Below are 27059 nucleotides of genomic sequence, written 5' to 3'. Positions count from 1 at the left end.
TAAAATTATTAAGATGAATAACCACATTCAATATATATATATATATATATATATATATATAATTCTTACTTTTAGATAAAATTATATAATTTTATGTAATTTAATAATTTTTATAAAATTCTAAAATTTCAATATTTCATAATATGTTGTCACAAATCATTTCAAATGTTTTTTACAAAAGTAAATTGCTCTCTTAAGCAAAAAAAATCTCATCTATTTATACAATATTTGGAGTACATACATTCAAGAAAGAACTACTTTTATGCTATCATATTAAACAGTTAAATTGGAAAATAGATGTGTGTTCTAAAAGGATGAATCTCATTTATATAATAGTATAAATATAAATATCATTGATAATTTAAAATCTTATTTGAAACCTAACATTTTAAATTTAAAATCCTTTTATGTTTCTTTCAAGACTTAATGCTTCAACTTATCACGAGTCATGTACCGGGAAACCCTTCTAAGTCAAACATATATTTTTATTACATTTATTAAAAAAACATTAATTCTTTTACAAGTAAATGTTACTCTACTTGACTATGATTTTTAATATTCTTAGCATAATTTATGCACAAAATAAATTAGGCTCCTTGGTTCCATACTTTTTTTTTTATGGACCAATCCTCAATGTGAACTTGAATTTATTCGAAACCCAAATTTCTTCAAAATCTTATCCACAAAGTATTTATTTATTTATTTTAGTTTTGGAATGTCATGACATTTTTCATATAAAACGGAGCACAAGTTTTGTTTTTTTTGTGACAACATTAGGAACACAAGTTAAAAAATTATTAAAATGCATAGTCCATGCATGCCTATGAAATTAAGAAAAACAATACAAAAATACAAAACGCACGATAAAAACAAAACATGAGTGATGAGGAATATTATTGACCATTGACTACAGTGTCGAAAAACAAGGACATTGACGGTTCAGATCTTCCAAGTCCCCCTCAATCCAACGGTTATCATTCTCTTTTCAAATAACCTTCTCTTTCTTCTTTCTTCTTTGGCCTTCACCCTCCATTGTTGCAACTCTGCAAACTCCAATACCCACGTTTTAAGTTCTGATTTTTCGTGTCCGGGTCTTTCTCACTCGCTTCGAATGTTACCTTTAGAGTATCATTATCACTATTTCTCAGCTTTAACCCACACGAAATTAAAACCCTACCAACCGTTTTCCCGCGCAAATTCTAGGGTTTCCCTTCCCTCCCTCGACGACACCCTCCGTTGTTTCCGATGCCCAATTTTGCCCAACGTTCCTCTTAGGTACGGATTGTGGGGTCACCATCGATCATCATGGGCGTGTCGTTCTGCCGGCGAACCAGATTCCGCGGCCGATTCCGGCGAGGAGAAGACCGAGGAAGACGATGCTGGTTCGAACCGGCGGAAGGACGGGTGGTGGTCTCGATGGCGTCGGTGGCGGTGGCAGCCACTGATTCAGGTTCAGGAAATTGGGATCCTGCTTTTGCAAATAGGGATTGGGTTCTTCGTCATGCGGTTGCTCCGACCCGGAATCCCACTGCCCGGGTCGGACCCGAAGGCTCCGACGGTGTTTGTGAGTGTGCCTTATAGCGAGTTTTTGAGTCGGATCAATGGTGACCAGGTGCAGAAGGTGGAGGTGGATGGGGTCCACATCATGTTCAAGCTGAAGGCTGGTGTTGGAACAAGCCACGATGGTGGTGGTGATGTTGTTGCAGTGAATGGTGGTGGTAGTAGTAGTAGTAATATTACTAGGATGCAAGAATCAGAATCCTTGGTGAAGAGTGTTGCGCCAACTAAGAGGATAGTTTACACTACCACAAGGCCAAGTGATATCAGAACTCCCTATGAAAAGATGCTGGACAATAAGGTGGAGTTTGGGTCCCCGGATAAGCGTTCTGGTGGATTCTTTAACTCTGCACTGGTAAGCATGTGGCAACACCTATGTTATGCGTGTGATTTTAGAGATATATGAAGTTTGAGAATTAAACTAGTAATAGCATTATTACTTTGGTGCTAGAGACTTTTTAATGTGAGTTATAGCTTATCTGAATTTAGTTTGAGCAATGGCGCCATACGATCCATTTAGCCAACTTCACATAATGGGACAGGGCTTTTGTTCTGTGAGGAGGTTGATTCCGGAATTGGATATGAAGAGCCTCTTATAGAACAGCAAATGATTAAGTAACAAATGATGAACATTGAGATCATACACAATATAACAATACACCTGCTTTCCCATAAACAAACCTTTCCTATAGGGAGTATTCTTTTACAAAATCTACTATCAGATATATGCACCTAACCATCCGTGGTTATTTTCAACACATTACTACCATCCTGCAGTTTCTAGTATGGGGCTAACTACTAACTACCAACATTAATTTTCTACACAGTTTTCATCCTTGAGTTTTAATACAAAACTCAAGGTATGTATTTTCTACACATAAGTGATAAATGCCTTAACCTCTCACTTTCGGGTAGCCTTAGCACCCTTCTAATTATTTTCTTTTACCTTATTTTGGGGGCAGGTGTTTTGAAGCTTAATGTTCTGGTTGCAGAATGTACAATTGTTTGAATAAATAAAATTGAGACCTGAAAGAGGAATACGAATTATAGTTATTTCTCAGAATGAAGCAAGGCAATTGTTTTACCAAAAAATTTAAACTCGGTGAATGCCCAATATGAATAGCTACAATGGTGGGGATGGACTAAAATTTAGGTACATAAGTGTTTCCTTCTTCTTGATAAGCAGTTAGAGTGGTGGATGTAGCTCCCATCCTTTGCAAACCATTATAAATTTTGGAAGGATAATAGTTTGATTTGGAGTATTAATTTCTTAAAGGGTTAAATATGTTTGTAGTTTTTAAACATGGACTCAAAATTGGAATTTGACTCTGTCTCAAACTTTGATATATTTTGGTCTTTAAAATCTAAAAATGAATGAATATAATAAACAATGTAATTTCTTTTTTTGTTAAAAATGTTATAGGCTCGCATTTGAGTTGGAAGTTGTCAAATGATTTAAACAGCTCAAACGCCAACTTGAAACATTGTTTTTGACATGTCAAACAAATTTAATACAATTGGTTAGGAGCATTATAACTATTCATTTTTTAAGTTTGAAAACCAAACTGTATCAAAGTTTTAGACAAAGACAAATTTTAATTTTGTGTCAAAGTTTAGGAAGTATAAATATATTTAACCTTTTCCCAAAACATTCAATTACTTTGATTTTTAATAGTAATTAACCTTTTATTGCATTCATGAGGACAATATGCACAAAATAATGCAAATATAAAGAGGTACAAGAATTATGGTTGTATTTGCTGGTTTAAGAAGAACAAAAAACAGTGGTTAACAGAAGAGAAAACCCTGAAGATATAAAACTTGATGAAAAATAGAGTGCAACAGAAAGTTCTTCCTCTAGCATCTTATTATATTAATGTAACTTACTTTACACACGTTCAGAATTAACTAGAATTAACTGATTCTAGCAACCACAATAATAATTTAGCTGAAAAATAGGAAATAACTAATCAACTAATGCTAATGAAACAAAACAAATTGATTCACTCGAACTGAAACAAGCATGAAAGCTTCCTAAATATATGCAACATCCAAAGGCACACTCTCAACTCTCCTTCTTGCCTTGGAGGTGGCAAGCTCCTTGCTTCTTCCTTAGGAATTCAAACTTGCTGAATGGAAAAGATTTGGTGAAAATGTGAACAACATGGTCTTCTATTCGACAGTAAACAAGATTTGCATCACCATTTTCTTGAACTTGTCTTAATTGAACCAACTTTTCATAAAAATACCTGGTCTTCCCATGAAACACAAGATTATGTGAAATAGAAATTGTTGCTTGGTTATTGGCAAAATTGTTTGTTCTTTATCTTGCTTGTGACCCAAGTCTATTAAAACAACACCCTAACCTAAAGTACTATTCATATAATCTAAGCTACCTGCCCAATCAAACAGAAAAACCAAATAATTTGAAAGCCTTGTACTTGGTAGTACTTGACAGTCCCTTTGGTGTATCTCACAATCTTTTTGCTGCCTTAAAGCACAATTCACTAGCACAATGCATGCATCTTGACAACACACTAATAGGAAATTAAATGTTAGGCCATGTGGATGTGGGATACATTAGACATCCAATGAAGCTTCTAAAATGCGCTTCATCAACTTTATCAGCTCTATGCTCCTTGTTGGGCATCTCCTTTTGATTCATAGGAGTGTTTACTATTTTGCATTCATCTAGCTGAATCTTATTTGGCTTCTGTTTTGCATATTTGTTTGGACAAATAAAAATCTCATTCTTCTTCTAAGTGATTTCCATGCACAGAAAGTAGGTCATGAGACCAATCTCAGTCATCTCAAAGACATCCTTCATTTCTAGCTTGAATTCATTAATTTGTGCTAGGTTGCTTCCTGTCACCAAATGATCATCAACACAAAAAATGATTAAAATATCTGCTTCAACACTCTTGACATTTAGTGTAGCTTTGGATTGGCTGTTTTGAAAGCCCAAGCTCAACTAATGATCATTAATTCTACTGTACTACCCCAGGGGTTTGCATCAAGCCACATGAAGCCTTTTTTAGCAAATGGACTTTATCTTCTTATCTTTTGATCACAAAACCTTCATGAATCTCCTTCTACAAAAAAACGTTTAGAAAGGCTGACTTGATGTCCATTTTAAACACTTGCATTGGTGCAACAATGACAATTAGCAACCTTATTGTATCAAGCCTTCCTACTGGAGCAATGATATATGCATAATCAACTCATAAGTTTGAGAATAGCCCTTCGCAACAGGCATTGCTTTGTGCTTGGTTAAGGAACCACTGAGATTGGGTTTTGTTTGAAACACTCACTTCACCCCTATGATATTTTGTCGTGAGGTCTTGGAACCATCATCCAAGTTTGATTCTCAGTCATGGACATCTCCTCTTTCATTCCTGCTAACCTTTCTGCTCCATAGCAGCTTCAAAACTGGCTGGTTCACACAGCTATATTGCACACTTTGCATTGCTTATTTGGTAGATGTTAGAAAGCAACCTTGTGGCTTGAACTGGTGCATCATCTACTGATCTTCAAGCTCCAGTACAACGTTTTGATTCTTCTTTGAGTATCTCCAACACCAGCTTTCTTCTTCCATAAAGTACATATTTCTACTTATAAGAAATTTTCTAGTTTTAGGTTTGTTGAGATGTAATATTTTATTTATCATGTATGGGATCCTTTCTTTAGGGTTAGGGTTAGGGCTGGGCCTTGACTCTTTGTATTCTGCTTACTATCTTCTTATATAAACAGTAGTAAAACAGTAACAGTGTAGTTTTTCACTGTTTCATTTATCTGAAATCTCTTCAAGATGGTATCAAGAGCCAGAACATGAGTCTGGTTCATCTTCACTGTTTGTCACAGTGACTATCATCGTCCGCCGTCTTCCGCCACTGTCCGCCGCCGTCCGCCGTCGTCGCCGTCCACGCCGGTGTGTTTACTCCGGCGAAGTCAGGGTTAGGTGCGCCTCGAGGAGCGCAACCCATCCCCGCAAGTCACGTCCCCAGAAACCTCCGCACGCGCCGCCACGCTCCGCTTCTCTCCGGCGACCTTCAAGCGCGTGTACACCACGCGCCGCCTTCTCGGCGCCGGAATCGCGCCGCGCCACCGTCGTTCGTCTCGCCGGAGCCTCCTGGTCTTATATCTGCTCTTGGTTCTCTGTTTCGGTGACCATATCTTGAACCTAGGGTTTCTTCTCAAAAGTTAAGTTTTTTTTTTAATGGCTTCTACGGGTGGAATGTCTCCCTCTCTATCAGCTACTCCTATTATTACCTCTGCGAAACTGAACTGGAAAAATTACTCCTCTTGGTCAGCTTCGGTGGAGTTGTGGTTTCTTGGTCAAGGTTATCATGATCATCTTGAAAAAGAGGTCTCTAATATTTCAGAGGAAGAGAAACCTAAGTGGCAGAAATTGGATTTTCAGTTGTGTGCTGTTTTATGGCAATCAGTTGAGCAAGGGGTCTTAGACATTTTGAGACCTTATAAGACATGCTTCTCTTTTTGGAAAAGGGCACAAGATATTTTTGCTAACGACATTCAACGCCTCTTTGATGCAACTCAAAGAGTAGCCTCACTCAAACAAATCAATCATGATATGGTTTCTCATATCGGAAAGGCTAGGGCTGCAGTAGAAGAATTGAAGAGTTTTTTTGTGGCTGATTCATTAGAAGATATCAACAAAAAACTTGATAAGTTTTACATGGTCTTAATTCTGAGGAGCCTACACTCGACTTTTGATCATGTGCGTGATCAAGTTTTAGCCAGTGATCAAATCCCTTCGATGGACAACTTAGTTACTAGACTTCTTCGTGTACCTACATTGGTCAAAGATGAAAGTTCAACTGATGTTTTTGAAACATCAACAATGGTAGCACCACGAGGAAGAGGAGGAGGTCGGAGCAACCGTGGAGGACGTGGTGGTCGAAGTGGGCGTCCTCAATGCTCATATTGTAATAGAATGGGCCATACCCAAGACAAGTGTTATTCCTTACATGGTTTTCCCGATAAAGCTGCTCATGTGTCCAAGTCTGATCATTCAGAATCTAGAATTTCTGATGAAGAGTACCAAGAATTCTTGAGGTACAAATCTGAGAAATCCAACAATCCTGACCCATCCTCTTCAATGTCAACTGCATGCATCTCTCAATCTGTGGAAGGTCTTAGTCCATGGATTCTTGACTTAGGTGCCTCAGATCATGTCTCTGGTAACATTTCCTCATTTTCCTCCATTTCCTCTCCCAAAAGTCCTCATTTTATTACTGTTGCAAGTGGATCCAAAGTGGCATCTCAAGGAATTGGCAAAGTTTCTTTATCACCTTCACTAAATTTAAACTCTGTTTTGTACATTCCTCATTGTCCTTATAATTTAATCTCTTTGAGTCAATTGACTCGTTCCTTAAATTGTTCTGTAACCTTTACTGCTAATTCCTTTGCTATACAGGAACATGGTACGGGTCGTCTGATTGGAGAAGGACATGAGTCACAGGGACTTTATTTCCTAAAACCAAGCTCCTCAGTATCTTGTTTTGCAACTTCATCCCCAAAACTTTTGCATGATCGTTTAGGTCACCCAAATTTGTCTAAGTTGAAGATGATGGTTCCGAGTCTCAAACACATTCAAGCCTTAGATTGTGAATCGTGTCAGTTAGGAAAGCATGTTAGATCTTCCTTCCCTAAAAAGTCTGAGACACGATGTAATTTTGCTTTTTCTACTGTTCATTCTGATGTTTGGGGACCAAGTCGTGTCACTTCTTTTGGTTTTAACTATTTTGTAACGTTCATTGATGAATTTTCTCGATGTACTTGGGTTTATCTAATGAAAGAAAGATCGGAACTTTTATCCATATTTGTGTCCTTCTTTAATGAAATTAAGAACCAATTTGGGAAGACAATTAAAATTCTCAGAAGTGATAATGCTAAGGAATATTTTTCTGCTGCGTTTTCCTCATTTTTATCTTCCCAAGGAATTTTACATCAGTCAACATGTCCTCATACTCCACAACAAAATGGCATAGCCGAAAGAAAGAATAGACACCTTATCGAAACTGCACGCTCTCTCATGTTGAATACCAATGTTCCTATTCATCATTGGGGAGATGCAGTCCTCACTGCTTGTTTTCTAATCAATAGGATGCCTTCTTCTTCTATTGAAAATAAAATTCCTCACTCGATAATTTTTCCAAATGATCCTCTGTATCGTGTTTCTCCACGTGTGTTTGGATGTACTTGTTTTGTTCATAATGTCTCTCCAGGTCTTGATAAACTTTCTGCAAAGGCTATTAAGTGTGTCTTTTTGGGATATTCTCGCCTTCAGAAAGGGTATAAATGTTATTCTCCCTCAACCAAAAGGTATTATATGTCTGCTGATGTTACATTCTTTGAGGACACACCTTTTTTCTTGTCCTCCATGGAGGAGAGTTCATCTATTCAACAAGTCCTTCCTTTACCATCCTGTGATCCCTTGGTTCTTCCTGAAACTCAACCTCAAAATGCCAATGACATTGTTCAACCACCTCTTCTCACATATCAGCGTCGCACTCCAGTGACTCCTTCCTTGCCTGAAGACCCCTGTGACTCAAATCCTTCTCCACCAGATTCTCGAATCATGGATCCTTCATCCTCTTCATCTTCTCTTGACTCCGATCACACTTGGCCTATTGCCCTTCGGAAAGGTACTCGCTCTACTCGTAATCCACATCCTATTTATAACTTTTTGAGTTATCATCGTTTGTCTCCTCCATATTTCTCTTTTGTTTCCTCCTTGTCTACCATTAAGGTTCCTAAGAATGTTGATGAGGCACTTGGTCATCCTGGATGGAGACAAGCCATGATTGATGAAATGCAAGCACTTGAACACAGTGGGACTTGGGAACTTGTCTCTCTTCCTCCTGGTAAGAAGTCTGTGGGCTGTAGATGGGTCTATGCTATTAAGGTTGGTCCGATTGGCGCTGTAGACCGACTCAAAGCCCGTCTCGTCGCTAAGGGGTATACTCAGGTTTACGGTCTTGACTATTGTGATACTTTTTCTCCTGTGGCTAAAATAAGTTCTGTTCGTCTTTTCCTTGCTATGGCTGCCATTCGCCAATGGCCTCTGTATCAGTTGGACATTAAAAATGCCTTTCTTCATGGTGATCTGGAAGAGGAGATATACATGGAGCAACCTCCTGGGTTTGTTGCTCAGGGGGAGTCTGGGTTAGTTTGTAAGTTGCATCGTTCTCTCTATGGCTTGAAGCAATCTCCTCGAGCTTGGTTTGGTAAATTTAGTCGTGTTGTGCAGAATTTTGGATTGAAACGTTGTGAAGCGGATCATTTAGTATTTTATGGTTATACTTCTCCTGACAAATGTGTTTATCTTATGGTTTATGTTGATGATATTGTTATCACAGGAAATGATATCACTAGAATTGCTCAATTGAAGAACCATTTGTTTAGCCACTTTCAGACCAAAGATTTGGGTCGTCTTAAATATTTTCTTGGTATTGAAGTGGCGCAATCAAAAGAAGGTGTCATCATTGCACAGAGAAAATATGCTCTTGATATTTTGGAAGAAACAGGTCTGACAAATTGCAAGCCCATTGATAGCCCTATGGACTCAAATCAAAAATTAACAAGAGATCAAGGTGAACTTTTCTCAGATCCAGAGAGATATAGAAGGTTGGTTGGAAAACTCATCTACCTTACTATAACAAGACCTGATCTTTCTTATCCAGTGGGAGTTGTTAGTCAATTTATGCAAAATCCCCACATTGATCATTGGAATGCTGTGATTCGCATTCTCAGATATGTAAAAGGTAACCCAGGACAAGGATTGTTGTATGAGAACAAGGGAAGTACTCAAGTTGAAGCGTATTGTGATGCAGATTGGGCTGGTTGTCCAATTGATAGAAGATCTACCACGGGGTATTGTGTATTCCTTGGAGGGAACCTTGTATCTTGGAAAAGTAAGAAACAAAGTGTTGTTGCTCGATCTAGTGCAGAGGCGGAATATCGATCTATGGCTCTAGCTACATGTGAACTAGTATGGATTAAACAACTCCTTCAAGAGTTGAAATTTTGTGAAAATGAGCAGATGAAGTTATATTGTGACAACCAAGCAGCCCTTCACATTGCCTCCAATCCGGTGTTTCATGAGAGAACAAAGCATATAGAAATTGATTGTCATTTTGTTAGAGAGAAATTACTATCCAAGGATCTTGTTACAGAGTTTGTCGGCTCTAATGAACAACTTGCAGACATTCTGACTAAATCTTTAAGAGGGCCTAGAATTCAATTTATATGTTCCAAGCTTGGAGCATATGATCTATATGCTCCAGCTTGAGGGGGAGTGTTGAGATGTAATATTTTATTTATCATGTATGGGATCCTTTCTTTAGGGTTAGGGTTAGGACTGGGCCTTGACTCTTTGTATTCTGCTTACTATCTTCTTATATAAACAGTAGTAAAATAGTAACAGTGTAGTTTTTCACTGTTTCATTTATCTGAAATCTCTTCAAGAAGGTTGAAAAGTACTATAAGCTTTAGAGATTGTTCTGTAGCTAATAAATATTCTTTGTTCAACTCTTTTGTCAAGCTTATCACGCTTAACTTGAGGTACACATGAGTATCACAAACAACCAAATATTTTAAAAAATTAAGGGAAGGTTTTGTTGGATTGAACGCTTACCACTAAACCAAAAGTCATAGTAGATAGTGAGCTTGTAACTCTTTCTACTTAAGAGTGTTACAGTCCAAACATTACAAAACAATGGTAACTTGGCTCACTTGGTCTACATCATAGGAAAATTAATGCATCCTACAACAATCTCTCCCTCAACAATTGTTCAATTGAGAACCGAATCTGTGACTTTGACACTGATACTGATTGTTGGATTGACAACTTACATTGAGCCAAAAGCTATAGCTAATAAGCTCTTTCCACTTGAGAGCACAATAGTTTAAGTGTCACGATTTGATTATGACTTGGTCCATTTGGTCTATATCACTGGACAATTGATACATCTTGCAACAAATTTAAAACCAAACTAGGATTCAAAAAAAGTTTGTTTTGTACTACTTGTGCAGGAATTCTGTTTTGAATAAACAAAACAGTATTTGCAACTTTGGTCCAAAACTTCTTTTTTAATTCCTTTTGATGAAGCATACACTTGACGATCTCCATGATTGATCTATTTTTGTTTTCACTTACTCCATTTTTGTTGAGGAGTGTAAGGAGTCATCAATTGATTCTAAATCCCAGTCTCATGAAAAGTTTGTTGAAACTAATTAGCTATGTACTCTTTTCCATTGTCCAACCTCAAAATCTGAATACAACAATTGGTTGGATTTTCATCACGCTTTGAATTACTAGAACACCACAACTACTTCTAATTTGTATTTAAGAAAGTAAATCCAACACATTCTCGTTAGGTCATCAATAAATATTATATAATAGACACTTCCTTTTAGTGATGGAGTTCTTTGTGGTTTGACAACATGAGAGTGAGCAAGCTGCAATCTTTGACTGGCTGTCCAACTACTTTTAGGAAATGGTTTCCTTGTTTGCTTCCCGATTCTACAAGCCTCAGATTCATCTGTCAGCTGGCTTTTCTGTCGAGGAAGGAACTCCTTGGACTAGTTGATTTTTCAGCATGTAGTTCTTTTCCAAATGTGGAAATGACCTAGCCTTTTTTTTGCGGAAGATTGAGCTTGCTATAAGTGGAAATGCAAGTTACTGCTCCTTCATTGGATCAAATGAAACAACTTTTGCTCCTCATCTTGACTTTGAATATTCCAAGGCCTGTTGGATCTTAGTTGTGCAGCTTTTGTTTTCATCCTTTGAAACTCAAATTTCCTCTGTAAATTAAGCATCTGCATGCTTTCTTATTCTTTCATCTCCAACATATTTCACCTTTAGATAATCCTAAATTGTTTTTGCAGATTTGATAGTCATGGTCCTAGTGAGGATGGTTGTAGAGATACCAGCGTAAAGGCATGATTTTGCCTTTTTTTTTTGAGTTTTATTCTCCTTAGAATTGTTGATCTGGGTCAGGGTAGAATTGTCTGACAGCTTTACGACATCATAATTCTCTTTCACAGCTTTTCAAATATCAAATACCTCCAAGTAAGATTCATTTCTCACTGTTCAGGGCTCGTAGTTTCTCCCATCAAAGATTGGGAGGGCAGCTTGGTTGTTTCAGAATCCATGGCATTGTAAAACACAGACACAGGTCCTCAAGAAGAGAGTTATGATACCAACTGTTCGGTTTAAAAACAATAAAGGCAGTGGCTAACGGGAGAATACAGTGAAGATACAGAAATTGATAAAAGAATAGAGTGCAACAGAAAGTGCTTTCTATAACATCTTATTATCTTAACACAACTTAATGTAAATTCATTCAGAAATAACTGACTAAGATATCACATCCCATGATTCTAGCAGCCACACTAATAACTTAGCTGAAAAGTAGGAAATAGCTAATCCACTAACGGCTAATGAATGAAAATAATTTGATTTATTCAAACTGGAACAAGTATGAAATCTTGCTAAATGTATGCAACATCCAAAGGCACGTTCTCAATAATTTCTTAGAATGAAGCAAAACAATTGTTTTACCAATACAATGAAGGGGCTGGACTAAAACCTTGGCACTTAAGTGTTTCCTCCTTTAAGAGCAGTTAGAGTTGTGGATGCAGCTCCCATCCGTTGTGAATCATTATTATGCCAGTTTAGAAGGATAATTTTCAGAAAGCCACAATAACCCTATTTGGAGTATTAATTTCTTAAAGCATTGAATTACCTTGATGATTTAGTAACAGCTAACTTTTATATTGGATTCTTGTGAACAATGTGCCCAAAATAACAAAAGCTTTTTGAAATTTGTTTAGTATGCATATTGTATTTATAGTTTATGACTCGGTTATTTTCACTTTCACTAGTATTCTATTATCAATTCAATGTTGTATCACTTGTTCAAAATATTCACCTGCTTATTCCAATTAGTTATAAGTTTCCTCGGTTTTTGAGGTAGATTCCATGATGATATGATTCATCACACGTGGCATACTGACTTCATTCTCATATTCACAGATAGCCTTGTTTTATGCTGCTGTGCTTGCAGGGCTTCTTCATAGAGTCCCTGGAAGCTTTTCTCAGGTGCGAGTTTGCATTCTGTCCCATCTTAATTCCTTGGACCTTCTCATACAACCTAGGCTTCCTACAGCTTTAAAATGATATTTTTTCTTAACAATTGTATGCTGCACAGCATACAGCTGGTCAGATTCGGAACCGCAAATCAGGCACTTCTGCTGGTAGGAAGTCATCTGAACAAGGAGAAACAGTAACTTTTGCTGATATTGCTGGTGTTGATGAAGCTAAAGAGGAGTTAGAAGAGATTGTGGTAAGCTGGATTCTCTTGTCATTTTCACCACTTAGAGTTTGTAGGGTTAAAGGCTCTTTATTGTTTAGCTTTATCTTATATTCTCTTCAGTTTTTCTGGTGATACAAGGTTTTAGTTTTGACAATGCTGATGTTCACTTGCCAGGAATTTCTTCGAAATCCAGACAGATATGTTAGGCTTGGTGCTCGCCCACCCCGTGGTGTTCTCTTGGTAAGTTATATATACAGTGTCTGAAAATGATACTCGTATACTGAGCTGAAACCATATGTTGTTGTTTGTTAGCTAACATTAGCTGTGACTCATTGTTTGAGAATGGGTCACTTATGTCAAATTTTCAATGGGGGGAATTCCTGGGTTAAAAATCTAACAGGATTGTCTACTTCCATGACACGAGTCTAGTTTGAGATTTTAAAAGACTATTTTTGGAATAAAAACGTCTTGTGGATTTTAATAGACTACGTAGTAATGTTATGACTTAAAATATTAAGACTTTTATAATCAAGATTTTATAGTTTAGATTTTATTTGATCTGTATCATAAAAGATCAAGACTTTTATAACCAGGATTGTTTAGTTTAGATTTAATTTGATTTATATCAGAATTTAAATGATTTGAAAAGATTTTATTGAATTGATTTGAGATTTCAAAATATTCCACAGGTTTATAAAAAACATTAAATATAACCAGATTCAATGATAAAACAACGAATAAATGATAAGGTTTAGAAAAGAACAAGTAAAATGAATACAATTTTTTTAATAGCTAATAGATTCTAGCTCTATGTCATGCTAAGCAACAATTGTCCACATATATAAGCTGTACTAGCCCTCTACACATTAACATTTTCTCATTCTTGCTCTTGGGTATCAATAATAAGTTCAATTTTGTTATCTAGTAATGCTGAGTGTGAAAATCTCTCAACTGGTTTAACTAAAAATGTATCAGCGCAACCATGACCTTGTCTTCAACGAAAAGAGAAAAGATTATGTGTAATGGGAGAAGGAAAACTCTGACAACTAGTTGGAAAAGAAAGAATAAGTTTCTAGGCAAGTCTCGTATTAAAAATCACATGAAATCCATCCTAAATCCTAATCTATTGAAATTTGTAATTGTTGAATACTGGAAGACTTTTATAAGTTGTTGTAATTGAATATTAATGAATTTGTTGTCCTCCTGAAAAACTGTGATAGTTGTGATTGAATAACATAAGAATTTTTTATCCAAAATATCTTTTAAATCCTTTCAAATTCTAATCCAATACCTCGTAACATATTCTCTTATTTTAAGTAATCATTAGCTTGCAATATAGGGGACCGCATCATGCTGTGCATGGCATAGATAGTCTTGGGCATTAATTCTTGAAAGGTTTTAACTTCTGTCTTTTCTGTATGTGTGAGGATTTTTAATATTGCTTTAGATTGATATCTAGGCAGTGAATATCTATTGGTTATCTTACAGGTGGGTCTTCCTGGCACAGGTAAGACTTTACTAGCAAAGGCTGTGGCTGGGGAAGCTGATGTGCCATTTATAAGTTGTTCTGCTAGTGAGTTCGTAGAGTTGTATGTTGGTATGGGTGCCTCCCGTGTTAGAGATCTATTTGCAAGGGCAAAAAAGGAGGCTCCGGCCATAATCTTTATCGATGAGGTATAGAAATATATATTCTTCTGTTCTGCTGGATCATTTGGTTCAACATATTTGGGAAAGATTAATTAAAGATTTCAGCTGTTTTTGTGATAGGAAAGCTGTTTACAATTTCAGCTGCATTTTTGAGATAATAGCTGAAATTTGTAAAAGATTTGTTTTTTTCCTGAAAAAATGAACTAATTTTATGAATAAGAAAATTTGGAACTAATGATTATTTCTTAACAGTTTATTTTCTTTTTAAAGTTTTGTACATATTTTTTTGCTGTGTCCAAATGAAATTAATTATCTTAAAATAACTTTTTGGCACACTTAATGAAACAAAATGTTATTCTAATTATAATCGAGTATAACAATAATTGATTATGGAAATAATTTAATTTTTGCAGTTATCCAAAATACACCTACTATATATTAAACAGAACAACGTTTCTTTTGGTATGCAGATAGATGCTGTAGCTAAAAGTCGTGATGGAAAATTTCGCATGGTCAGCAATGATGAACGAGAGCAAACCTTGAATCAGTTGCTCACTGTCAGCATTCCTTTGACATTCTCTGTTTTTTTGTGAATGTAAAGAAATAAATCAGTTAAACCTACTTGAATAAAACTAATTTGTTAAAAGTTGCATTGCAGGAGATGGATGGGTTTGATAGCAATTCTGCAGTGATTGTTCTTGGAGCTACTAATAGGTCAGATGTCTTGGACCCTGCACTTCGACGGCCAGGAAGATTTGATCGAGTAGTTATGGTCTGTATTCTATTTTTTAATTTTTAGTACATGATGTCCTATAGTTTAAACATTGATATTAATCGACAATTATCAACATTATGTATATCTTTACTAAACTTCCCATAATTCTTAGGTAGAAACACCTGATAGGATTGGAAGAGAAGCCATCTTAAAAGTTCACGTTTCCAAGAAGGAACTTCCTTTAGCCAAGGATGTTGACCTTGGTGACATTGCTTGTATGACTACTGGTTTTACTGGGTAAGTATGCTGCTCTCACCAACTCTCCCTCTTTTGAAAATATGGAGATTTGAATTTCAGTTGGAAACTTGTTCATCATTACCTCACCTAGTGGGATAAAACTATTGTTGTTTTACTTGTTACAATGCTAGTAAAAAAATCATATTTTAATCCCTCTGAAAAATTCAAATGGCCAATGAAATTGGGATTCAAGTCATAAAATCTATAAAAGCGTGTGAGTTTTTATTAATTGAAACTGATATGGTATGAAATTTTTGTCAAATGATTTTTTTTTTGTACCCGCTTTAAAAGTCAGTGACCCCCAATTTGGTTCAACACTGTTCGAAGCTTCTTTCATTTTGTTCAATTAGGGAACCCTAGCATTGGGCTGCTCCTTCTTCACTAGGCATCTGCAACAATGAAAACTGAACTTCAGCTGTCACCCATCATTTTGTCTCTGTTCTCTGTTCTATTTTTTGCTTGAATTTGAATTTCTTTGTTTCTCTGTTGACATAGGGTTTTTATGCTTTTGCCGTTTCTGTTTGAATGCACCCTCTTGCTATCTTCTTGTTCCCCACACCCACATTTTTTTTTTCTGTTGCCTTGTTCCCAGTTGATGGAGCTGAAGATGAGGATCAAATGTTGGATCCTTGTGATTATAATGTGGCACATTATTAAATTAGACATCTAGAATCTAGGATTAAAATATTACTATTTGCTTGAGGTGTTCAAGTTTTATGCCGTGTTAGCTATAACTTGATGTGTTGTGTACTTGTGTTTTGGTGTTGTTAAGCTTTTACTACTTTATGGGCTATGACTTGTGAATATGATTTGTGACATTTAAGGAATATGGGTTGTATACACACACACCCCCACACCCACACCCACACCCACACACACACACACACTAATTTGTGTATATACTAATTTATAAGAATATTACCTAATGTGTATTAATTTTGTTAAATCTTGTGATTCTCATTACAATTTTTACCCTTTCCTAAAGTTAGAATTCCTGATTTTGACTACCTTGCTTGTTATATTGTTTTAGAGCTGATCTTGCAAACCTTGTAAATGAGGCTGCTCTACTGGCCGGAAGACAAAATAAAACTGTGGTGGAAAAACTTGATTTCATCCAAGCTGTAGAAAGATCTATAGCTGTAAGTCAAACTTTCTCAAGATGGCCTATAATTCACTTTAATTAGTTGGTCTTTACTTCTCTACTTAGTTGTATGGTATGGATAAAAGTAGTCTAACTTGTACTCAAGTGATAACCAACATTGACTGTATTGATGTCCTTTGGTTCTTTTCATGATCTTGGATGTTTATGTATCTAATTTTTACATACTTGACTGTTGCTGCATGTAGTTTGGTCACATTTTTCTGTCAAATGAACATGAAATTAAAAATTTCAGTTCTGCAATTGGTTGTGTTAAATATGAACCAAATTATTTGTTTTAGGGCATAGAGAAGAAGACTGCAAAGTTGCGAGGAAGTGAGAAGGCTGTAGTTGCACGACATGAGGCTGGTCATGCCGTAGTAGGTACTGCAGTTGCAAAGCTTCTTCCTGGACAACCACGTGTTGAGGTAAATGGTTGAAGATGCTGATACTGGTAACTAAAAAATGTCACAGTCATTGCAGATATGCGGATTGAGCTATGCATATTTGCCTATTTGAAATTTTGGATTTCAGTTGCTAGATTTTAGAATTCTTGGTATATTAACCTACAACTGGAATTACTGCATTTATATTTAAATTTACTGTGATGATTGATTATTTCTAGTTCACTTCTTGTATTTGAGATTCTTAGCCATTGGCCAGAAATTGTTTTTGCTTATCTTTATGGGGTTGAGGATGAGAGATGAGGTGGATGAGTTAATTTTCAATAGGATTTTTGCATTGTTGATATTTAGAAATTCTAGATGTTATGGTGAATAATGTATAAAGTTCTGGAGGATATCTGATAAATACAAGAGAGGTGAAATTGTGAAAATCTGAGATAGGAGCTTCTGCAGGCAAATTACTGTATATACCGTGCTCCATTATGTTTGGGTTGTGCTTCATTTTTTTTATTCATCGTCATATTATTTGTAAACAATACTCAGTTGTAGAAGCTACTCTTAAAATTTGCTGCCTACTTGTGTATATATAAGTTGTATCTTGGAAATCTATATGTTGCTCTTCATTAATAATTAAATACTTTTTAAGGATGATTCAATGCCTTAATATCTTGTTTGTCATCAGAAACTAAGTATATTGCCAAGGTCAGGAGGGGCTTTGGGATTTACTTATATTCCTCCAACAACCGAGGATAGATACTTGCTATTTGTTGATGAGTTGCATGGTCGCCTGGTGACCCTTCTTGGAGGACGTGCTGCTGAAGAAATTGCTTTTTCTGGTCGAGTATCAACAGGGGCACTTGATGACATACGACGGGCAACTGACATGGCATACAAAGCTATAGCTGAATATGGTCTTAATCAGACCATAGGCCCTGTTTCAATAGCCACACTTTCTAGTGGTGGAGTTGATGAGTTTGGGGGAGCAGTTCCTTGGGGAAGGGATCAGGTCTTGCAGTTCTGTAATTTTTTATTCTTCCTATTCAATTTCTTTCTTATGCTGATTTTAGTCTGAATTCAACAGGGACATCTTGTTGATCTTGTTCAAAAAGAGGTGCAAACATTACTGCAGTCTGCACTGGCTGTAGCACTATCCATTATCCGAGCAAATCCAACTGTTTTGGAGGGTCTTGGTGCTGATTTGGAAGGTAATTATGCTTACTGTTCTTAATGTTAGGTGATCTAGCAGTGTGTTCTCTGGCCATTACAAATTAATAGCAATGAATACATGTAATATCTTATAACATACTTAAATGATTAATTGATATGTTTAGAGTTAAGGGTGTACTGTTTAAATAAAGAATATAATGAATTATACTTGAACGTGTTCAAGTACATAACTCTTGATATCAATGTTACATGCCCCATGGCATTAGCTGTTTGGTCTGAAGTGTGAACAAATGCTCATCTGCCTTATACATGCATGTGTTGTTTGTATATTCACTTGTGTCATTAAGCCATCAGTGAAATGGCATGAAGAATTATGCTAGATTTGGATTTACAGCTTCTGAAATCAATAAAGTAGGAGTGGAGATTATTAGATTTAGGCTTACAAGTTCATTCCACCTGGAGTTTATTATTCAATAAATTGTTCATGTACGGGATTTTAATTAATTTGAGATGTTAGCATCATTTGCTTTCGTGAATGTATACGATACTGTTGAAACTCGTCATTCTGGCTTAGTTCTGATGCTCTATGGTGCTTATTCTTCAGAAAAGGAGAAAGTTGAGGGTGAAGAGCTACAAAAGTGGTTAAGAATGGTGGTAGCACCAACAGAGCTTGCCACCTTTGTCAAAGGTGCACAACAACCTCTTCTCCCATCGTAAGACATCATTTCCCTGAAGCTGATAGTTGAGAGCTGTCTATTATAACTTATGTGGACTGTAACTTGGGATATAAGTTGACACCATTTCCCTGAAGACAGTGAAGTTATATCTCAAATAGCATGAATTCACCATTACAACTTTGTACAGTCCTGTAAGGTGAATTTTTGGCATCGTTTTTAACATGTAGCCAGCCTGTTGTTTGTGTTATAATTCACTCTCCAAAGCTCCAAAGCCATGGGAAATGGAAAGGTTCAAAATTTATTCATCAATTGGTGCCACCTTTATTACATAAATGTTGTTAGATGAATTTTGTTTTACACTGACAATTATTGTGGTCACATGTGATTGCCTGCAAATGTAATTATTTCTGTACAGTTTGATACTGTGAAGTATTCAGGACTCTGCTATGTTTTACTCCAAAAATATCTTGTCAGAATTGCTAGTGACAATTTAACGAAGTCCATTTCCAAATGGTGGCCTCTTTTCTTCCATGAAATAAAACTGGTCTGGCCCATAAATCATAATCAACTGCAATCGAGTTGAGGTAACACCTCTTTTCTTCAATAAAATAAAACATAAACATTGACCTTTGGATATTAAACGAATTTATGATTTTGTACCTAGTCTATTTTTCCAGACATTAATGATAGTGATGATTTTGTATTGTTATAATAAGATGATTGATATTTTGAAGCTAGTCTAAAATATCTGTTGGCGTCTGAATGCAACATTTCGTACGTTTTGGTTAGAATGACCTGCTAAATGTTTATGTTTATGTTTATGGTGTCATTTCATGTCACTCGTGGTTCCCTGCCTTTCCACTACTCTAAAGGTTGAATTCAAACAGTTTTCAGTTTTCTTTTTATTCCAAAGCTTAATTTCAAGTTTAAAATTACATTGCGTTTGTATTGAGTCATAGCTTTCTGAAAATTGAAATATATTGAATTTGAAACTTTTAAAATTCGAATTGTTTTATTTTTAAATTGTTTTGCCTGGCTAAGGTATTTTAAATTTGTTAAATTTTAATGCTTTTATTTGAATATAATGTTTCAATTATCATGAAATGTACAATGTATTTTAATTTAAATATTTAGTAATTAAAAATATTGTTTAGTTGATGTTAGTTACAATAATTTTTATTCAATTTTTTAAATTCAATGTTGTTAAAATATGAATTATCTTGATAAAGTTTCACCAAAAGAGGAAAAGTGATCTTACTGCTCGAGACGCACATGTGGTTTGTCTTGGATCCTGTTGTACCAATCCAACATAACTTATTTCTTTCATCTTCATGCTGTCTTCTTGTTATAATGAAAGATAAGATAAAAGAAAAAAGTTAAATGCAGGCAATAATAGCGTAATAGCGGAATGTAGAATTGCATGATTATTTTTTGCATGTGGGGTAAAGTACCGACATTCATTGCATTGGACAAACAAGTACTGAAACAAGAACACGTGATTCTATGCATCCATGCCCTCACCCATACTCAATCATTCTTCTCCAAATAGATCCATTTTTTTCACCTATTCACCCCATTCGATCTATAAATCTTTAAGGGTGTATTATTTTGTGAAAATGAATGTGAGAGAGTGAGTCCTATGTAAGATTTCTGTGTTTTTTGTAAGAGATTTGAAGGTAACGGTGAGACTTCCGTTTTGTCATACTAATTCTTTTGTATAATTTATATTAATTTTGCATATAGATATTTAATATGTATGTTCAATTGAAATTCGCTTTCATATTTGCATATCTATCATCGGAGTCTCCAACATCTATTTCAATAATTATAGACGAATACTTAAAGCATACATAAAAACCTCTTATTTACTCCAAGAAGGTATAAACTAAAAATTTATTTATTTTGATAACTTTATCATATGTCAAAGCAAAATAAACAACTATGCTTAAAAAAATATTCTTTGTTACCTATTATCTTTTTTATTACAACAAAAAAATCAAATTAAATTATCTTAATTTTGAACAAAAAATCAATCCATGTTTAATTTGATTGTAAATTCAAATTGGATTTCAAATTTTTAGTTTTGGTCTATGAATTTTTTTATTTTTTATAAAAGTCAATGAATGATTTGATTGGTGTGATGGATAAAAAATAAAGTTTTAATAAATTAAAATATAAGATTGTTACTTTATTTTATGGTTAAAATTAATATATTATTACTATTTATTATTATTACTAGTATTTGTTATTATTTATTTATTATTGTTGTTAGTATTTATTATTATTATTATTATTATTATTATATATTATTATTTATTATAAGAAATTGCATCGATGCATGGATGTGGTGGAGTGCAAACTGCATAGAACCAATTCCCTCCTATGCAGAGTTGGTTCCAAGACTCCTTCCCCATCAATTATGCTCTCAAGCTGCTGGGACACTAAACCGTGCATGCACTTCAAAATAAGCTTCGTTAAATGAGAGATATTATGGCAAAAGAGTATAATTACCCTCATTCACAAATTGCTGGAAAAGAGCATGATTCAGCATAGCAAATTCATCCCTCCTAATCTTTGTGAACAGTTAATCCGTTCACGAGAACACAAAATAAGGATTGATAATAAGAATTATGATACTTATTTTAATTAATAATTTGGATGAATTTATATTAAACGAAGTTGTGAAATTAATTATATATAATCCAAAATACTATATTAAATTAATTATCATATTTTGTCCCTAATGCTTCACTTATATAACATATATATTATTGTATTTAATCAATGAGACAAGAGTTAAGTAGCTTTTGGTAATAATTATAAGTTAAATTTAATGTTTAAAAAAATATTTGATAAAAAAATAATTTATTATGTTATTCAATTATATGGATAATAAAAATTGAAAATGGATTTGTATATTTGGTCAAATAACATTAGTAAAGTTTATTTTCTAATCATTAAGGTAATAAATATTAATTTAAATTTTATTTTATTTTATTTTATTTTAAATATATGTTCGTTAAAAATATTTTGTTATCTTATTATCAATGTGACAACCCAAATTCCAGCACTAAAGACAATAAACAGGTTCTTACATTAAGCTATAAAAAACACACAAATATAATAAAAAGAGGTGGAAATATATTGTGTACGGTCTTTTAATATAAAAGTTTATCCAAAATAGTATTTCAAAATGTAAGGAAAGATCTTTCGACTAATACAAAATACTTTCCTATACCTATCTACAACTATGTAAATCACCAAATGTTTTTTTGGTAACATAAGTGCTACTACAGTTAACCCTGCACCATCCTATGTTCATGTGAATAAACAAAATCATAGTAGAAGAATAATAATACCATAACAAACACAAGTGTAAGGATAAGCTAGAATCATGAAAGATCATACTAATAATTTTAGATTATGATCATAATAAAAAAATGGTTTAAATACTATTTTTGTCTTTATTTTGATCCAGTTTGTTCAATTTGGTTCCTCTTTTTTTTTTTTTGCGTTCAATTTGGTCATTGTTTTTCTAAATTATGTTCAATTTTTTCTCTTTTGTTAGACGTCATTTAAGTTGATAATGACGAAGTGTACAAGTTGACACTTTCACATTACATAGACTGATTTAATTATAATTGTTTGTGTTTTGTGCAAATAAGTCTCCATTTTAGTTAAATTTGTTCAATTTAGTTCCACCTTCCACTTCATCATCCTCACTCACTATTTCATGATCCTTCACCACTACACCATTCACCACTGCCACCACCACCACCACTACCACACTAAAATCACATTCAACACCATTACACTAAATCCACCACCAGCAACACTCACAGTGATAAGGATTTTAGTGTGGTAGTGGTGGTGGTGGTTGTGGGTTTAGTTTGATGGTGGTAGTGGTTGTGGTGGTGCTAGTTGTAGGATGGTAGGGGTGGTTTTAGTTTGGTGATAGTGGTGGTAGCGACAATGGTGGTGGTGACAATGGTGAAGGGTCATGAATATAGAGTGAGGGTGATGAAGGAGTTAATGGTGAGGGTCACGATGAAGTGGAGGTTAAGGGTAATGAAGTGCAAGGTGAGACTAAATTGAACAAATTTAACTAAAATATGGATTTATTTGAACAAAACACAAACCGTCATAATTAAAACAATCCACGTAATGTGAATAGTGATAGCATGTACACTATGTCGTTATCAATTTAAACGACGCCAATGAAAGGGACGAAATTTAACATATTTTAGAAAAACAAGAACCATTTTGAATGCGGAAAAAAAATAGTGACCAAGTTGAACAAATTAGACCAAAAGAGGGATCAAAGTAGTATTTAAACCTAAAAAAATCATACATAATAATTATAATCACACACACAATATATATATATATATATATATATATATATATATATATATATATATATATATATATATATATATATATATATATAATACAAACCAAATAATATTACAATAAAAAAGGACTCATAGCTCTTTCCTACTCATCACACATCAAACATGACTTCCGAAGGACTCAATGTATTGATTAGAATTTGAGACCCTACACCTATTATTCTCACTCTTCCCCTTCAAAGGTCCTCCTCGCCATCCCATGGCCACATCTTATACCAACAAAGTTTAACATGGTAAGTCACTCATGTGTAGATTTGTCCCTCGATGCCAAATCTATTAATGAATACCTCCTTCAACTCTCACTTTAAGTATCTACCTCTGTATGAGTCCAATTACTTAGTAGAGTCAGGATGATCTCACTGCAAACTCTAACATCAATACACTCCACACATCAACCAAACATAGTAGCATTTCCCCTTCAGAATTACTACCTTCTCATTCCATTATATGCAACATATCATATCACAACAATTTATCCCATCATAAAGCATGTTTATATTCCTTTAAAACTCTAATTACTCAAAAAACACAATAACTTCTCAAAGATCATTGATATATTATAACATATATTTCACACCACATCTAGTAGAATCGTTTAGCGAGTTACCCTTGGAAGGGCACTCGCTTAGCAAACAAATGGCTCACCCAACAATTCCACCATTGGAACAAAATGCAAAATAATTCACCTAGTGAAAGCAGATTCTCCCAGCGGCCCATCCTCCTTTGAATCTCTACCAAATCTATGTTTGGCTTTCACTCAATGAGAGTCTTCTTGCACAACGAGCATGACTCCTCTGACTCTTTGCCAAACCTAAATTTGACATTCGTCCAATGAGTAACGGGCTTGCTCAATGAGTCTACATAATGCAAACTTAAAAATCTGCACAATAGAAAATACTCCTTACCCTAATTGAGTGTTTCTTTCTCTAAATGAATCAAAACAGAAACAATGTGCTCAAACTGGCTCATTGGACTTACGAGTACCCTTTCACAGTATTAACCCCAAATTTCACAACTCAGGATACTAAGCCAGCTCAAATAAGAGTAATTTATACATCTAAGATCACAACCACAATATGGAGACATTCAATTTAAATCAGAATTACTAAGTATCAACCATTCAATCCAAATAAAACAAAAATGACGATAATTAGATCTAGATGCCCTTACCTTGTCTAATACTCCTAATGCTTTTTAAAGCACCCATCCAATCGTTTAATCTCACAAGTAACTCTATCTACGCACAAGAACATCATATTAATGATCTAAGCATACCACTAAGATTGCAAACATGCAAAGAATCATTTTGAATATAGTTGAGTCACATGCAACTCAATCATACTCATAACAACAAATGAACACAATTTTGACTTTCGAAAAGAGTAGAAAAGAAAAACTCACTATATTCACCATTTTGATCGGACAAAGTTGTAAATTTTCTGTTGTGAACTCAATGGTGGTCTCTAATCGAAAAACATACGAATGATGAGTTAAATTTCTTAGACAAAAGTTAGAGGAAGATTAAGAGAAATAATTTTAGAGATGGTAAGATTTTATAAAAATGAACTAGAAAATAGAAAAATCTATTTATAACACAACTATTTATTAATAAAATATTTGAATATTATTTTATTAATAAATACCCATTTTTTGATATTCACAATAAAATATAGTCATTAGCCTACAAGACAATTGATGTCACCTGCAACAATTTTTTCCTTAACAATTGTCCCATGTCCTAATATGAATGGAATCTTTGATACCAATTGTTGGATTGAACGTTTACCACTAGGCTAAAAGCTAAAATAATTAATCAGGACATAACTCTTTTTACTTAAGAACGTAACAACCAAGTGTCACGATTCAATTGTGACTTGACTTCTGTCACAAGATAATTGATGTCACCTGCAACACATTATTTGTAAGTAAACATTATAGATGAATTAACGAAAAATATGTTATTTTTTGAAATAATATTTTTTCATGTAAATAAAATGTAAAATTTAATCAGTTACAGTACGTTATAATTGAATAACTTAATGATTATTTATATTTAGCACAATAATTATTTGAAAAATTAAATTTAACTTACTATTATTATCAAAATACACCTTATCTCGGGAATTTAAATTTATTTATTAAGTTTTGAAGTATTTTCCATCATATATGTCTCACATCAATTAGTTAGGGAAAACATAACGTGACAATAAATTTATTTTTCTTATTTTTCCATATTTTATATGGTTAAGTTGATAATTTTGAGAGTAATAAAGCATAAAAATAAACTTATAAAAAGTAGAGTAATATATTTTTTCTCCCTTATTTTTTATAAAAATTAGAATTAATATTTTTTTTCAAAATTTTAGTCTAATTTAGTTATTCAATTTTAAAATATATAAATTTAATTATTTTATATAAATTTTGTTAAATTTATTTGAGGTTTTAAAAAAATGTGAATTAAATTTTGTTAATTTTTTGAGCAAACATTTTATTATTAGCTATAGCTTACTAAAAAAATATTAAATGCAATAACCCCGACTTTTTATGTAATAATATTCAAACACAATTCCTTCTAAAAGTTTTATAATTTTATAGTTTTATGTATAATTTAACCAGTAATAATATAAAATGCGTCACCGGCGCTTATCGTGAAAAAAAATATTAATAACATATTTTTAAGGCTTAAATAGTCTTTTGGTCCTAGTTTTGGACGACTTTTTTCATTTTGGTCTTACTTTTGAAAATGTTTTCAGTTTGGTCATACCTTTCGTAATTTGTTTTTAATCGACTCCTTTTCGTTAATTCCGTCTAAATCGTTAACGGAACAGTGTCAGCGTGGTGATTTTGTATGACGTGGATACTGTTCAGTGACATGTCCGTTTGCACTGTCATACTCCAGATTTTAAATTGAAATTTAGGGTTTGTGTTCATTGTGGTTTAGGATTTCATTAAAGTTCAGCTAAAAACGAATGTCTCGTGGGACATCTTCATCTTCTTGCAATAGCTGGGTTCACTGAACATGCAATTCCTGCCATGGTGGTTCTAGGGTTTCAGGCTCACCCCCAATTTGCGATTGCAGAGACATTACAGTGGTGCGCACAGCTAGAACTACAAAGAACTTGGGTAAATCCAATCAATACTAACAAAAAATAATACCCTAAAGCAGGACATACCTCCGCGATGAAAACGTTTTTCCCTCCGCAACGATTGTCCAAAGATGAGCGACGAACTGAGAAGACAGAAATTGATCCGAAAGGCCAAATTCTAGAATTTCAAAGAGCGACGACAAAATCCCCAATTCAACCCCCAAATCCACAATTCTACATGAACAACCCTAAACCTAATTTAATTCAACTTAAACCCTAAAATGAATATGCAATTTCAATTAAATGGTCAGCATAGTGCAAACAGACACGTCACTGAACAGTATCCACGTCACACAAAATCACCACGCTGGCACTGTTCCGTTAACGATTTAGATAGAGTTAACGAAAAGTAATCTATTGAAAACAAATTACGAAAAGTAGGACCAAACTGAAAACATTTTTAAAAGTAGGACTAAGGTGAGAAAAGTCGTCTAAAACTAGAACCAAAAGACCATTTAAGCCTATTTTTAATAGACTTTTAAAATAACTCTGAGTTATTAATTAAATTGATTGAAAATAGTATTTTCTTTACACACTTATTTAAGTAACTTTAATGG

General features: G+C 34.3%; 1 protein-coding gene across 1 annotated transcript; it reads left to right on the top strand.

Annotated features, from left to right (window-relative positions):
- Positions 1-1009: 1009 nt before the first annotated feature.
- Positions 1010-19442, top strand: LOC114189176 (ATP-dependent zinc metalloprotease FTSH 9, chloroplastic-like). The gene is made up of 13 exons (XM_028077880.1): positions 1010-1912; positions 12620-12685; positions 12795-12929; positions 13074-13139; positions 14388-14573; positions 15017-15103; positions 15205-15318; positions 15434-15558; positions 16589-16697; positions 16999-17124; positions 17783-18106; positions 18182-18305; positions 18872-19442. The coding sequence occupies exons 1-13, from the start codon at positions 1112-1114 to the stop codon at positions 18982-18984; spliced, it is 2376 nt and encodes a 791-aa protein (XP_027933681.1). The 5' UTR covers positions 1010-1111; the 3' UTR covers positions 18985-19442.
- The last annotated feature ends 7617 nt before the right edge of the window (positions 19443-27059 follow it).

This window comes from Vigna unguiculata, chromosome 6, assembly GCF_004118075.2.
Source record: "Vigna unguiculata cultivar IT97K-499-35 chromosome 6, ASM411807v1, whole genome shotgun sequence".
Lineage (NCBI taxonomy): Eukaryota > Viridiplantae > Streptophyta > Magnoliopsida > Fabales > Fabaceae > Vigna > Vigna unguiculata.
The sequence above is the reverse complement of the archived record's forward strand: the minus strand, read 5'-3'. Positions and strand labels throughout refer to the sequence as shown.